At 40.4% G+C, this 15,168-nt stretch overlaps 1 protein-coding gene across 4 annotated transcripts in view; it reads right to left on the bottom strand.

Moving 5' to 3' along the window:
- The window catches only part of arhgap40 (Rho GTPase activating protein 40), a 29,667-nt gene extending 16,082 nt beyond the window's left edge, over positions 1-13,585 (bottom strand). The window contains exons 1-2 of one of the 4 annotated variants that reach the window (XM_010782146.1): positions 13,273-13,585; positions 988-1,214 (exon numbers count right to left, since the gene is read on the bottom strand). In XM_010782146.1, the coding sequence (XP_010780448.1) occupies positions 988-1,195 (208 nt within the window). In that variant the 5' untranslated portion in view covers positions 1,196-1,214; positions 13,273-13,585. Of the gene's footprint in view, positions 1-987; positions 1,215-1,292; positions 2,080-4,365; positions 4,598-6,964; positions 7,391-13,272 lie in introns of those variants that run through there. The other 3 variants (XM_010782145.1, XM_010782144.1, XM_010782147.1) reach the window with 3 other exon arrangements.
- Between the last annotated feature and the right edge of the window lie 1,583 nt (positions 13,586-15,168).

The following is a 15,168-nucleotide window of genomic DNA, read 5'->3' on the forward strand; positions in this document are numbered from 1 at the left end:
AAGTTCAGGGTAATCAACTGTTAAGAACATACTGTTCAAAGTCAATGAGTAATCGCATTTAATAATCGCAATTACAATTATTGACCCAAATAATCGAGATTATGATTTTTGCCATAATCGAGCAGCCCTAGTAAGAAGTGTGATATTAGTGATGGTTTAATAATATATTCTGACTATTTAGCTAAATGTGGCATAACGTTTTGTATTTTGAGGCATGTTGTTATATTTTCGTGAAGTGTGAATATCATTTTAACGCATTTTGATCAAGTGTTAGCTCAGATCTGTCAACCACAATTAGCCTTATCATTGTTGTCAATTGTTCAATGTAAACGGGGAATTTGCAAGTAATCTTATGCTAGCATTATGAGTTAATTCAGATATACACAGCAGTTACACTGGGAACTTAATGTAACTTTTTAATAACAACTAATCAGTCTTTAGAAATGAATAAATCTCAGATGAGTAAACGCTTAAAATGCAACCAAGAATGTGTTGCATGAAGAGCTTGTGGCACTAAATACAGTAGTTGCTAAATTGTAAAAGGTATGTAGAAAGACAATAAAATAATTTAATCTTGAAACTAAATAATGGGACACGCTAACAGATGCAAAATGCAGACTTCAGAGGATTTACTCATTAGTGGCAAATTCATTCAAAAGAGTGATCTCTTTAACATAGCATCAAAAGGATAGAATTAACACACCCAGATCATTTGAATGGACATAATAAAAAAGCATTCCCACGATGAAAGGCTTTGTGGTTTCTGCAGATAAAACACCCCCTGCCACAAAGTGTTTGATAGTGTTGTCATGGTGATAAGCACTTCTTTGCTGCAGGAGGGAAACCTGATACGTTGCCGTGGAGGACCTCAGCAGCAGCTTTGCTGAAAACTGATGCTTTGTCATTCTAAAAACAAGAACTCATGAAGTCTATCTCATCTGTCACTATCTATTCTTCATCTTTCAGAACAGGATTATCAGGATTTACCTTCTGATTGTCTGGAGTCTCTCCTGGAGCATTCGAGGTCTGTGTAGCCACTCCCCTGTCGGATGGTCTCCACCTCACTCCAGAACGAGTCCAGGCACAGTTTGTCGGGGTGCTGCTCCTGGTCCTCGCAGGATGCTGTGTGCGAGGTGCTGTGAGGGTGCTCAGCGGCTGCCTGGTCCTGCGGGCTGGCCCAGGGCTCCACGCTCATCTCGGTGGGGCTGGGATTTCTGTTGCAGACATACACACACGTAAAGAAATTGCACGCATGCATGCAAACCAACGAGCAGAGACACAAAGACGCATACAAACACAGGAGGAATAGACACTGGAGCGACGCGGGAAGGATGAATCAGCCGGGGGAACCCAGAGAGATGGAGACACAAAAGGAGCGGGATGGAGGGAGGGCCGGAGCAAGGAGAGACGGCGAGAGCGGACACAAAGGGGGGTCTCTATTGTTCTTGAAAAATACAGCCTGGAGGCACAGTACCCTGCATATCCACTAGATGTCACTGTTACAATGTGAGATCCTGTTGGTCACACCCATTTTTGTGCTGAAACAGACACATGGCTGAGTCCCACTCACAATAGAACAGAAAACATGCACAGAACAATTTCAGGAGAGTAAATCATAAATCATGTGAGATTCTTTACTGAACACAAACAGCAGAAATGCAGCCAGAAATCGCTCAGCATGCAACAACAGAGGGGACTGTTCTCTGCCAACAATGGGACACACTCAGCTGTAGGCAGCCTCTTATCCTCAGGCACTAAAATGTGATTTTGTTGATCACAGACACAGGAAGTGGTCAGCTGAGTCACTCCATCAGTGTGCGGTCCAGTCACATTCCTCCAGTCAGCGAATATCAAGAGACATACCAAACCACACTTGTCCATATCTGAGGAATGCCAGATGGCGTATCATGGCAACATGAGTGTATAGTTAGATGTATGAGAACACACCTGTCATACTTTCAGCTGTGAAGCAAAAAGCTAATCAAGAAAGTATTGATAAACGCAGCAACTAAATGTCTGTTCAATGCAGATCAGATTTGTTCCACATCAGTGCTTTGGTGTGTTAAACCAGTTTCAGGACATCTCAGAGTAGAGACGGGGGTGGGGGGCCTGTGATGTCAGAAGTTGTGAGTTTCACTAAGAAATGGGTATCAGTGCTGGACCGGAATAATCCAGTGCCAAGTAGTATCAAAACGTAGGCAATAAAACAATACCTGCATTCTTCCTTTTTGTAACCATATCTATCCAATACAATCCAACTGTATTTCTATAGCACTTTTAAAAACAACAGAGTGCTGTTCATCAATAAATATATATATTAAAAAACAAACAGACATGAAATAAATGTAAAACACAGGAAAATAAAACCATACTTAAAGCCACAGACTGAAAACTCTCATACGAGACGTAACAACAAAATAAAACCCCAATTTAAAAGCACAGACTGAAATGTCTTATAGGTGGTTTACGCACGGGAGAATAAGTGGGTCTTCAAGCGAGATTTATCAAGAAGAAAATACTATTGGTCTGGTTTTGCTTGCAGCCAATCACCAAGGATACATGCATTTCCTGTGACTTTTATTGGACCACTACTGCACCAGCTACAGCCTATACATATATATATACATTTATTTGTGTAAAAATCATTTGAATGGGGAGTGATGATGGCATTTTACACAAGTGAATGCTTCCATGTTCATGATGGTAATTGAATGAAGTCCAAAAAAAAGTACTACATGTATATTGTTCTCAGAGTATTTGTTTTATTTTTCTAATAATACCAAGCCCTAGTTTCACAGTATTCTGAATTCATATACTCTATTATGCAAGAAACAATTTCAGTGATAAGGACTGGATTTTAAAATAAAAATGTGTTATGGAAACAGTAGTGAAGAAATCATGTCTTAAGATGAAAATGCAGGTGTGCCACCATCCCTATTTCATAACTACTTTTAATCGCATTAATCCTCTGCATTAAGCATAAACTGTGAAATTTTGTTGAGTTAAATGAATCATGCCATTGTTTTACTCTCCAAACAGGTATGATTACATTCCGACATATATCAGAGCAGTATGTAATGGGACAGAGCAGTTTAGTGAGATTTTTATTTTTCACTAGTTGACTTTCTTAAAATGGTTCTCACTACACATTAACTGACCCAGACATTGTATGCTCATAGACTATTGCAAAATATGATGCAGAGTTAATGTACTGGAATGTATCAGCAATAGTACAGACCTAGTGTGTCTGAATGCAAGCGTTACTGGCTAGACAAAACACGATTATCAGCTATTTGTCCAATTATAAATCAAGTGTTGAGTCTATAAAATGTCATAAAATAGTGGAAGAAGGTCCATCATACAGTATGAGTCAAACCCTTATCTTTCAAATTGCTGCTTTAACTGGGCCAGCAGAGCCCAACTCAGAGATATTCGATTAAAAAACAAAAAAAACAGAGAAAAGCAGAAAATCCTCACAACTGAGTAGCTCAAATCAGCAAAAAAAATTAAAGTGAAAAAAATTAATATAACAATTAATCAATTATCCAATTTTCTGTTAAGAAATGTTCTGTTCCATCAATCCTTTCCGCTTAAGATTACTTTTTTAAAACGGTTTATAAGTCACAGTTAAAATGTAACATCACGTTTTATGATCTGTCTATATATATGATCTGTTAATAACATTTGGAAACACTTACATGTTTGTTAAGAGGAATTATCTCCATCAGATCCAACATGTTTTAGGGAAAGAGAATATCGTATCTACTATGTAAACAGCACTCCACTTTAGCCAATGACTTAAGAGTTACGTTATAGAGTCAGTAACGGGAGCGAACATGTGGTGAAGCATTCCTCATAAGCAGAATTGACATAATCCGTGATATCTTAATACAAAATCTGCCTCACTAGATCGCCCACACACATCTGTACAAAGCCACAACATGTGCTCACAATCTGCCACTATTATGCACACACCACATCAAGCCTGAGAGATCAGAGGTCTGCAGACAGCTGGATCACAGCAGTGCAATCTGGATCCACTTCAACTTCAAGGGATGCAGCCAGAACTCACATGAGACAAAATAATTGAGCATAATTGTTATAAAGCGCTCAAGAAAAACTTTATTGTATGAAGGTTTGTCTTTAGAATATCAGGACAAATGTCAAAATATAGCCAACATCTAAAAAATGTGTGAAACTTCACAGTATCCACCACATATCCATTCTGAATGATGCGTTTCTTTTACCACACAGTGTACCATCCATACATCTTCACTTTATTTGACCACATATACAACACCCAAGCTTCCACCAAACATTTATGAATTTGATCCTTCTGATACAGCTCCATCTCATCACACATACCTGTCTTTTTTCTTTCGGGAACAAGGTTTCACGCGCCTAGTCTTCGCTGGGCTGAGGCCAGGACGGAGCCTGAAACGGTTCAACCTGGCGCGTGGAAACTGCATGGTGGACCCGAGACTGCTCACCAATACCTCCTCTCTGCCTCCCATATCAACAATGCTAAAGAAATCCATGAATTACAGTCCAGCACAAAAACCTAGCCTTATCCAGTCCTGTTGGTTAGCCACCATGTGAGTGCAGTGTAAATCTGATCGCTGCTCAAAGTTCTCTGTTCTGAGTGTGCTGTTGTAAGACTGCCCTGAGGCTTGGAGCTGTGTGGCGCGTGATTGTGAGCAGAGTGGAGCTGGATCAGGAATGCAGGAGGGAGTGACAACTCTCTGAACATCAACACTTCATTCACACCTGTCCCCTACCTCACCACAGGGGACACACCCTGTGGGCCATCCAATGTGGTTCAAACTAGAAGGTTAGACACTTTTAAAAACTAGTCAAAACACTTTGGGCTGTAATAATAGGGCTGCACGATATATCGTGTCGTGAGGATAATCGTTTTGTTTTTTTATAGGACGTGCAATATTAAGTAGGCAAATGAACTCAAACACGTCATGTTACAGTTCTGTTGCTGCTTGCTACAAAAGGGAAAAGTACTTGAGTGAGTGACATGCAGGCCCTGCATGCACAGCAAACCACCAATCACAACCATTCTTGATCAGATCACAGCAGGATAACCATTACATTACATTACATGACATGTTACTTGTTAGACGCTTTTATCCAAAGCGACATACATTCAGTACTGTGGACAATCCCCACAGGAGCAATTTGGGGTGAAGTGTCTTACCCAGGGACACAACGACATGCTGACTGCAGTGGGACTCAAACTTGCTACCCCCTGATTCGAAGTCAATCATACTTTCCACTGAGCCACAGCCTCCCTTAACCGAGCAAGCTCAGCTTGTTGCTCTGATAACTTAAGATCCAGAAGTCCGTGATTAAAATCCTTCATCTGGTTAAATGTCGTTAAAAAAATACCAATTGTATAGCATTAAAGTTCAAGAAAGGATGGTTTGCGTACAAAAAAAACGGTCTTTTCTTCCATTCCTGTATTTTTTCATATCGCAATATATATTGCAGGGGGAAAAAATATCTATTTTGTAATTGCTATTACAATTAACATGATTTTTCCTTTTGTAACTATATGGTTGTGTTGGCAACATCAAATGAAATGCCACATACTAGTGGTGAAACGCTCATGAGGTAGTAGGCTGATTCAAATCATGCCTTATATGCAGAAGGTAGCTACATATTGCAACATCCATACCTATCCTAGTCCAACCTCATACCTGAGCTCTTACCCAAACAGTTGCGATAAATTATGTCAGGTATCTGAGTGCTGATGTGATGTCAGTGAATGAGCATGAAGCGAGAGAGCGAGAGTGCAACAGGTTGCAACCCCTCACCAAATCACTGGCTTATCATCTCTCTTATCCTGCTGATGACTTATCAGCTGAGGATGTAGAAAGACAAAAGCAGATGCCTGGTAAGACAAAGATAAACACATTACAGTGGTTTGGAAACTCGGGTCACTTAAGAAAAACCTACAAGTTGACTATTTTCACACATTTCACCTCAACAGAGATGGATGCATTTTGAGAACACATTTCCTTAAAACATCAACAGAAACGTATGAGTTACAACAGTTACTTATACCTCTGCAGTTTGTTATACAACTCAGCTTTCTTTGTAAAAATGTATCTGAAATAAAGGACTCCACAGATAAATAATAGTCTAAACTCAAATGACCTCAAACTAAGTATGTCAGCAACCGCACTATGGAACACCCTCAGAGAACAAATGAAAAGGGGGGAAAGTCCCCTTGTTTTGCCTCAAGACGCAAGAGCAAAAGCAGCACTGTCATATTTCAAACCCAGCTAAGAATACTCTTTACCATGCCAGTAAGTAATAAAGAAGCCACAAAACAACTCCTGAAAAGGCCACAGTGTTGGGATTGTTTCTTGTTGAATAGGCCTCACACTAATACAGAGAATCAACAGGAAACTATCCACTCTGAGAGAAGAATGAACAACATATCAAACTGCTGTCTTGTGTTTATTCTCAGCACTGTGGGAAACAACACAAAGTAATCCCAAACTAAAATACCCTGGATGAGAAACATGGTAATCCACCAGGAAAAAAAAGCAGCTCGTGTTAAAAGCAACACACTGTTTAATCCCCGGGGCTGAATTCCATGGCAAGCCTCTTAGCTTGCAGAGAATGCAACAGTTTGCTCACACAGCCTAGAGAAAGTGTTTCTTGTCAAACCCTGTCACAGCATATGCAATCCGTCCATTACAGCAAATCCTCAACACAGAAAGAAAACCAAAGTGCCAAAAGAAACTAAGAGACGCAGCATAGATACTCAAAAGTATGCAACTGTTGCACTGGCCAGTAAAATAAAAAGCAAACCAATGCGTACAGTCATCAAAGAAAACTGTTAGGACGTCCAGCTCCAAGTTTAGCTTAATAGTGGAGCTTAATCCATACATGAGTGAGCCCCTAGTCCCAGCATGCCACAGGGGCAGCAGAGGCCTGATCCTACCTGGCCTTGGCCCTCACGTTGGCTCTGCCCGAGAGCAGCAGCAGGGCCGCCGAGCCACTTCTCCCCCATGGCATCCTGCTGTTGTCCCCCCGATCTGCTGCACGCTGAAGGAAACAGCAGCTGCCTGCCCCTGGCAAGCTGTTTCCTTGTAAACTCTTCAATGCACAAACACATTAGAACAAGGACGGTCTCACTGCTGCTGGTAGGTAGGCACGTCACTACATCGCATCCTGGGGCAGGAAAGGAGGTCTGCTTAAAGGGGTGGGGGGGCCGGGCAGGAGAGGAGCTGAGTGGTTGAATAGCTGACCGGGGCTGGGACACAGATCGAGGGAAGAGTCCGTCTCGATTGGGCAGAGGACACAACAGCTGCGTGCCTGACTGACTGGCCGGCTGTTTGGGTAAAGTAATCCTGGGTGACCATCGTTTCTACCATTGGGACAAAGGAACATTAAAAACATCCTTTGTGTTTGTGCAAACATCTTCACTTATTCGTTTACTGATTTACTGATTTGGTTGACCTCTGCTCTTTTGCCTTTATGGTTGTCATCTGATTTACTGTCACTTATTTACAGCACAGCTGAATTTCAGCTCTCACACTGTCCACAGGAGGTTTTAAAGGCAGCAGGGAAAAACAGTTGCTCTTGAACTTCGGATCAGGACTAAAAAAGGGAGGAACATAAGGAAGAGCAGGGCGGCCACAAACAACCCTCAAACTAGTGAAACAATAACACTGTTTGACACGGGTAAGAATCAGATTAGAAATCTTTTATGCATTTATATTCTGAACCCCCTAGATAACAAAGTTAGGGTTAGTCTGAAACATCTTTAAAAAGCTAAAACATAATAAAATGATAGTATGTATACTGTGTAGATGATCTGGCTATTACATTTTTTAACCATTTTAACCTACTTTAAATTGCACCTCGAATCTTTCTGATATAATGCCATTTTTGTATCCTTTATTTATCTTTATTATTAAGAATGATTAAACTGACTTTGTCTTTGAAATGTGATCAACAAGAAAAGTGTCTTTAAGGTCTGATTGTCCTTCGGCTGCATTTATACAGAGGTGTGTTTGTGGACAAAAGGTAACTTGGTGCAGAGCTGAGCTAAGGCAGACGTTGGGTTTATCTTGTTCGTCATAATGGACCTGAAAGTGAGATTTAATTGAAAATCAATAAATCTGACTCATTGCAACAGAGCCATTAGAGCTCTGCCCTAAGGATTGGAGTCTGCACCACAGCAGTATTGGGTAATGTTAAGATTATAAGAAATCTATATTGTGAGCTACTCAGTGGTTTCATTCTGATAATGAAACATTTTAGACTTTGTTCACAGAAAATGTTCTTAAAACCACTTGGAAGACAAGGAAAGAACACTTTTTAAATAAATGTTACCTTAAAGGAAACATTATTTTAGTAAGTACCCTCAATTTGTAAAAGTCGTGATTTTAAAAAGGACCTATAGCTACTTTTTAAGACTCGCAGAAATATCAAGTTAATTGTATATTTAGCTAAATATATCTACTGGAAACAAACATGATAACAATTCAGTGTTGTTATTTTCAGTTCAGAGACTCTGATTCTGTGCCCCTGGTCCACTTTCAATTCAATTTCAACTAATACTACACTTAGTCAGTGAAGCCTCCTCACTACAATATTGAACAGTAAAACACAAACATACCTGCTTAATTCTATTTTTACAAACATTCACAAACAAATGAATCCCTAATTTTCTGTTAAAGCACTTTTGATCAGCTCCTGGATGACGTTTTCTGCACAAAATGTTCTTCTATAAAACCGTTTCCATTGCAAAACAAAAAAAATCGATCCAGTTGTGTATGGTAGTTTATAACTAGTGATAAATCAATAGACGTTTTCATTTTCACAGGCCCCTCTGTGTTGTACAGTTGATCAGTATAGTCTGTCTGCTTTCTAGCAGATTTCCAAGTCACGTTTTACACTCAGTATCTCTCTAACCAGATCAACACAGATTAGGAAGACCACAGGGATCCCTCTTAGGATGTGGCCTTCCTTACTAGCTTTCTCTCTACACACAATCATGTATCCCCCACTACTCTTTGACACTTCCTAAAAACAATGAATAGTCTCTCTCTTCATTCTCACCTTGATTTAGGTCCAGCAACATAAACAAATCGGCTCTCCTGTTACTTCCCTCTTGCCACATCCTTCCTCAAACATTTCTTTCCTTTCTGTTGAATCATATCTGACTGTTGTTTTCTGGTAAGTCAAGCCCTTTCTTGCCTCTGTGACCTTGGCTCACGGATAATGCCCAAAGGAGAAAAGAGAGTGGAGAACGTGATGCAGTGTCAACCTATGACCCGACAGATGGCATGTGACAGCCAGCTCAGCCCCATGGCCAGCTCATCCACCTCTTCACAAGTAGAGCAACAGAGAGTGAAGGGGAGGGGGAAAGTGGAGTGGAATACAGGAGAAGGAGAAGTGAGTGCACATGCTGTAGGAATAAGCAGGAGAGAAGGAAGATGTGACAAAAAACCCTTTGCCATGTTTTATTGCATTAGGACTGTTGGTCTAAGCTAAATGTTTTATATGTAAATACAAGGAGGGAAAACGTGTCCCAGTCTGAGCCGGACTCATTCACACTTCCAGATGGTTTGACTAACAAGCTACTGCTGAGACGGAGCCAGAATGATGGAGCCTGACACTCACCACTCACAGAATTAAAAACACGGTTGCCTGCCAGCTTGCTCAGTATGCATGTACAGCTAACAGAATAACGAAAGAAGAGAATGGAAATATGTCATAAAAAGCAGAAGTTCATTTAATAGAGCTGATGCACGATCGTTTTTAATCCAATGACCACACTCTCCCTCACAAACCAAGGACAATATGTCAAAAGCATCTCATACACAGTCAGGATTTTTTGCTGTATCGACCTGGGTGTTTCCGCTCATTATTATTTATGGCTGCAAAGTTTGGCACATTTATTCATCTGGGCGGTGTAGCAGAACTTGTTCTGAAAGCACAGACGGGAAGTGCAATGGAGAAGCTTCAATGATATGGTCCTAAAAACATACCAATGCAACATTCAAAATATGTCACTGGGCAAAGGGTAAAATAACTTGACAGTGATTTGCAGTTAACATGTGTGTCACTAGTGTTTTCTATTTGTTCTTGTTGAGTTTTTTGATTTGTGTGAGCTAAGTCTATAAATCAGCCTGTTACTAAATAAGCTCATTACTGTGAAACATTTGAATTAGATTGTGCTAGACTATTATAACATTCAAGTTATCAAACGTAACATCTGACTGAAACATCCACACAAACACAGATTGACCTTCTGTATTTCAGAATTATTTAATGTACGGAAGATATACTGGCCTGGTGAGTTTAGAAAGATAATAACCACCTTTGGTCTGATGGCAGCAGCTGATAATCTAGAAACAGACAATGTGACATACAACTATTCTGATGCAGTAAATCACAGTCATGTCTTTTTTGACAGAATCAGTACCTTATGATTATGTCATTGACTGACCATGAAAAGCAATAAAAACAGGCAATGAGGATGTTGTCCATAAAAGGAGCTATAAATGGACGACTGATTGACATTTACATACTCTTCAAAATGATGGCAGATTACTGAAACATGATCTGTAGAATGTAACACAACTTTGCAGACCACATCGCTTCTCTACCTTGAGTTATTTTATCTTTGACATATTCATTATTACACTGAACAAAAATATAAACGCAACACTTTTGTTTTTGCTCCCATTTTTCATGAGATGAACTCAAAGATCTAAAACATTTTCTATATACACAAAATAACCATTTCTCTCAAATATTGTTCAGAAATCTGAAAAAATATGTGATAGTGAGCACTTCCCCTTTGCCGAGATAATCCATCCTACCTCACAGGTGTGGCATATCAAGATGCTGATTAGACAGCATGATTATTGCACAGGTGTGCCTTAGGCTGGCCACAATAAAAGGCCACTCTAAAAATGTTCAGTTTTATCACACAGCACAATGCCACAGATGTCGCAAGTTTTGAGGGAGCGTGCAATTGGCATGCTGACAGCAGGAATGTCCACCAGAGCTGTTGCCCGTGAATTGAATGTTCATTTCTCTACCATAAGCCGTCTCCAAAGGCGTTTCAGAGAATTTGGCCGTACATCCAACCGGCCTCACAACCGCAGACCACGTGTAACCACACCAGCCCAGGACCTCCACATCCAGCATGTTCACCTCCAAGATCGTCTGAAACCAGCCACTCGGACAGCTGCTGCAACAATCGGTTTGCATAACCAAAGAATTTCTGCACAAACTGGCAGAAACCGTCTCAGGGAAGCTCATCTGCATGCTCGTCGTCCTCATCGGGGTCTCGACCTGACTCTAGTTCGTCGTCGTAACCGACTTGAGTGTGCAAATGCTCACATTCGATGGCGTCTGGCACGTTGGAGAGGTGTTCTCTTCACGGATGAATCCCGGTTTTCACTGTTCAGGGCAGATGGCAGACAGCGTGTGTGGCGTTGTGTGGGTGAGCGGTTTTCTGATGTCAATGTTGTGAATCGAGTGGCCCATGGTGGTGGTGGGGTTTTGGTATGGGCAGGCGTATGTTATGGACGACGAACACGGGTGCATTTTATTGATGGCATTGTGAATGCACAGAGATACCGTGACGAGATCCTGAGGCCCATTGTTGTGCCATTCATCCACGACCATCACCTCATGTTGCAGCATGATAATGCACGGCCCCATGTTGCAAGGATTGTAACCACACCAGCCCAGGACCTCCACATCCAGCATGGGTGACATGTTAGGTTTAGGGTTTAACCCTAACCCTAACCCTAACATGTCACCCATTGAGCATGTTTGGGATGCTCTGGATCGGCGTATACGACAGCGTGTTCCAGTTCCTGCCAATATCCAGCAATTTCGCAAAGCCATTGAAGAGGAGTGGACCAACATTCCACAGGCCACAATCAAAAACCTGATGAACTCTATGCGAAGGAGATGTGTTGCACTGCGTGAGGCAAATGGTGGTCACACCAGATACTGACTGGTTTTCGGACGCCCCCAGACCCCCCCAATAAAGCAAAACTGCACGTTTGAGAGTGGCCTTTTATTGTGGCCAGCCTAAGGCACACCTGTGCAATAATCATGCTGTCTAATCAGCATCTTGATATGCCACACCTGTGAGGTGGGATGGATTATCTCGGCAAAGAAGAAGTGCTCACTATCACAGATTTTTTCAGATTTCTGAACAATATTTGAGAGAAATGGTTATTTTGTGTATATAGAAAATGTTTTAGATCTTTGAGTTCATCTCGTGAAAAATGGGAGCAAAAACAAAAGTGTTGCATTTATATTTTTGTTCATTGTGTATATATATGTGAGTGTGATTAGACAGTTTGACAGACTTGGACTTTTGCCTTTCCTCCTAAGGTAATATAGCCTTTTATTATCATAACAACATGTGGTGTTCTAATTGACCTTAAACACTCCTTTGGCTGTGTGTTTTGTCAGAATTAGAATACCTTTATTCGTCCCACAGAGGGGACATGCACACTATAGCCTACTGACAGTGAGATGAAAAATATTCAAAGTGAAACTATTGATATAATCATTTTAAAAAGCCACAGCAAGCAGCCATCTTACAGAGTATGTCATCATGAATTAAAAAGATGCTGTGCGAGGTAAAGAGCCATACCAATACTTCAGCTTATTGCAGATAAAGCCTTTTAGTATTGGCATACCAAACGATAAGTAACAACAATAACAAATGCTAAAGGTATTGTATGTGTGAGGTAAACAGTGGTTGCTTCACAGTGTGCCTATCAGAGTGCATTGCAAATGTAAAACGGTTTGCGTATGTCTTGTGAAAAAAGGTTGTTAAACATGGCCTATGTTATCACTGTTTTTAAACTCCCATAGTGTAGGGGCTGGTAAAACAATCATAAACGCATCATTATACAGTCATACACTGCAATAAAGTCTACGCAAACACTTGCTTTGAGCTGTATTTCTGTCAGTGCAGTAGACAATAACACTGCTGCTGAACACATGCAGGAAGAGAAAACACGCCCGTAGCAACAGAGACCCATAGCAACCATTAACGCTTCCAGACCGAGAACAGAAACACAAAGCCAAAGGCAAAACACACGTGGTGTGTATTTTACTTCCGTTTGTAACGCTCACAACCTTTTGTAAAAAAAATAACATCAGTGTTTTTTTAGGACAGAAGTCGTGCTTTTTGGAAAAGTGAAGGTTAGCTAGCTAACGGGAAACAAAGAAAGGCACCACCGGAACCAGTTTACTTACCTGGGAGAACACCGTAGACGTGAGGAGGCACGACTGAGCGTGACAGAAGCCTTTTTCCATTTAATGCTAGCACAATAATGTTGTGCCTTGTTGTAAAAGGCGGTAACAAACAGATGGTAGGACCAGAGAAAAGCTCTCCTTCAGAGATGAGACGGGAGAGGCTGCTCTCCTCCGCTGACCACCGGACACATTATCCTCCGCACCTTGCTTGCGGGTGACGTCACCACGCTACTCATCATACAACAACATATGTCCTGGCAAAGCCTGCTGGAAAATGGCCACATTAATGCACATCAGGGAATAGTGCATCAACAGAAATCACCGGATCCAAATAATGGGTATTTGAACTCTTGTCATTCATGAAATTAAATAATAAAGTCTTCAGTTGAACTCCCTTTTGTGTAGCCTACTTTTCTGAAGGCTTGTCATGTGTCACTTTGAATGTGACCTGTAGGTTTTTACATAATGTATCTCCTCATTAATGCATTTTATTTCTTCTTTTGATGATTGCAAGTTAACTTACCTTGTATTTGTTGTGATTTTTCTATACTTTTCCAATAATGCCCTGTGGTGGGTGGATAGGCCCGGGCTAAGATGTTGAAGAATATGTGAGTAATATGCAATCATTCAAAATGCAATTTATTTTTGTGCACATGTTCAATTTTACATTTGACCTCAAATAAAATAAATATTGAAAAAGCATCATCCCAACTGACTCACACTAATGATCTAAAAAACATTGTTAACAATACCAAAACTGGTTGAACATATTCTTATGATCAAGCGGTTCCAAAAAATGGAACCTACATTAATTGGAGATTAAATATCTTAATCTTAGATAAAAAAGAACATATTTAAGGAATCGTTTTTAGAGTAATTGATAAACTGCACAATGTGGATAGGTCCCTGGACACAAGAGCAACTGTCACACATTTGAAATATAAATAACATTGGCATCTGAATAATAACAGCACAATGTGTAAAATCGTCTTTGAAATGCAGCCAATTTTCTAATTTTCGGTAAGTACACCTTTTGCTAAAAATCTTTCATCAGACTGTTTCTTCCAAGGTCAATAACTCTCCAATCCCACATTAAACAATGTTTCAACTATTTAAAAACGCACATGCCCATGCAAGGCCCCAGCTGACTGAAGTTTAGATTACAGCTTCCTTAAACACAGTAGCAGCTGTGTGAATGCAACATTGTTGGTTATTTTTAGCCTTGCTAGCAGCAGGGCTCAAGGGATGGCAAAGACAGCCGCTCAGTTGGTCCACCATTGGTCTGAACCTAAATATCCCCACACCTGCGGGAAACATTAAGATGCAATCTTTTACAGACATTCACGTTCCCAAGAGGATGAAGCCTAATAGCTTTGGCGAACCTTCTGACACTTCCTTTAGCTCCACAAGCAGGTCCAACTGTTCACTTATCCTTTTGAAATATCTGAAAATCTATCCGATTTATTGACACAAATATGTGTGTCTGCGTGGATAGCCATGAAATTGGTACAGAGGTTCATATTCCCCTCAGGTTGACTACTTCGTTTGATAATCCACCACCTTTCCAAAACCATGAGTACTAATACTTGTAAGAATAATCACATTCTTTCAGCCTTAACCTGCGCTTTGAATGTTAAAAGTACGATGTGTCAGCATTTAGCTCAGATTGCTTGAGTACAGTCTCTCCGAGCGACTCTTAGTCTTGTTTAACTACGGTGGGGGAAATCATCATATTTTGAATCTCTTTAAACAACTAATGGAGCTCCATTAATCTCCATTGCATTTAAGATATGCTTGCAACATTCCCTTGCACAATTTAATTTGATTTCTGTTTCTTCTAGCACTATTTTTTTGTTTTTTATATGCTTTATTGTTTTATGTCTTATATATATTTAT

Source organism: Notothenia coriiceps, unplaced genomic scaffold, assembly GCF_000735185.1.
Source record: "Notothenia coriiceps isolate Sejong01 unplaced genomic scaffold, NC01 NC01_scaffold00024238, whole genome shotgun sequence".
Classification (NCBI taxonomy): Eukaryota; Metazoa; Chordata; class Actinopteri; order Perciformes; family Nototheniidae; genus Notothenia; species Notothenia coriiceps.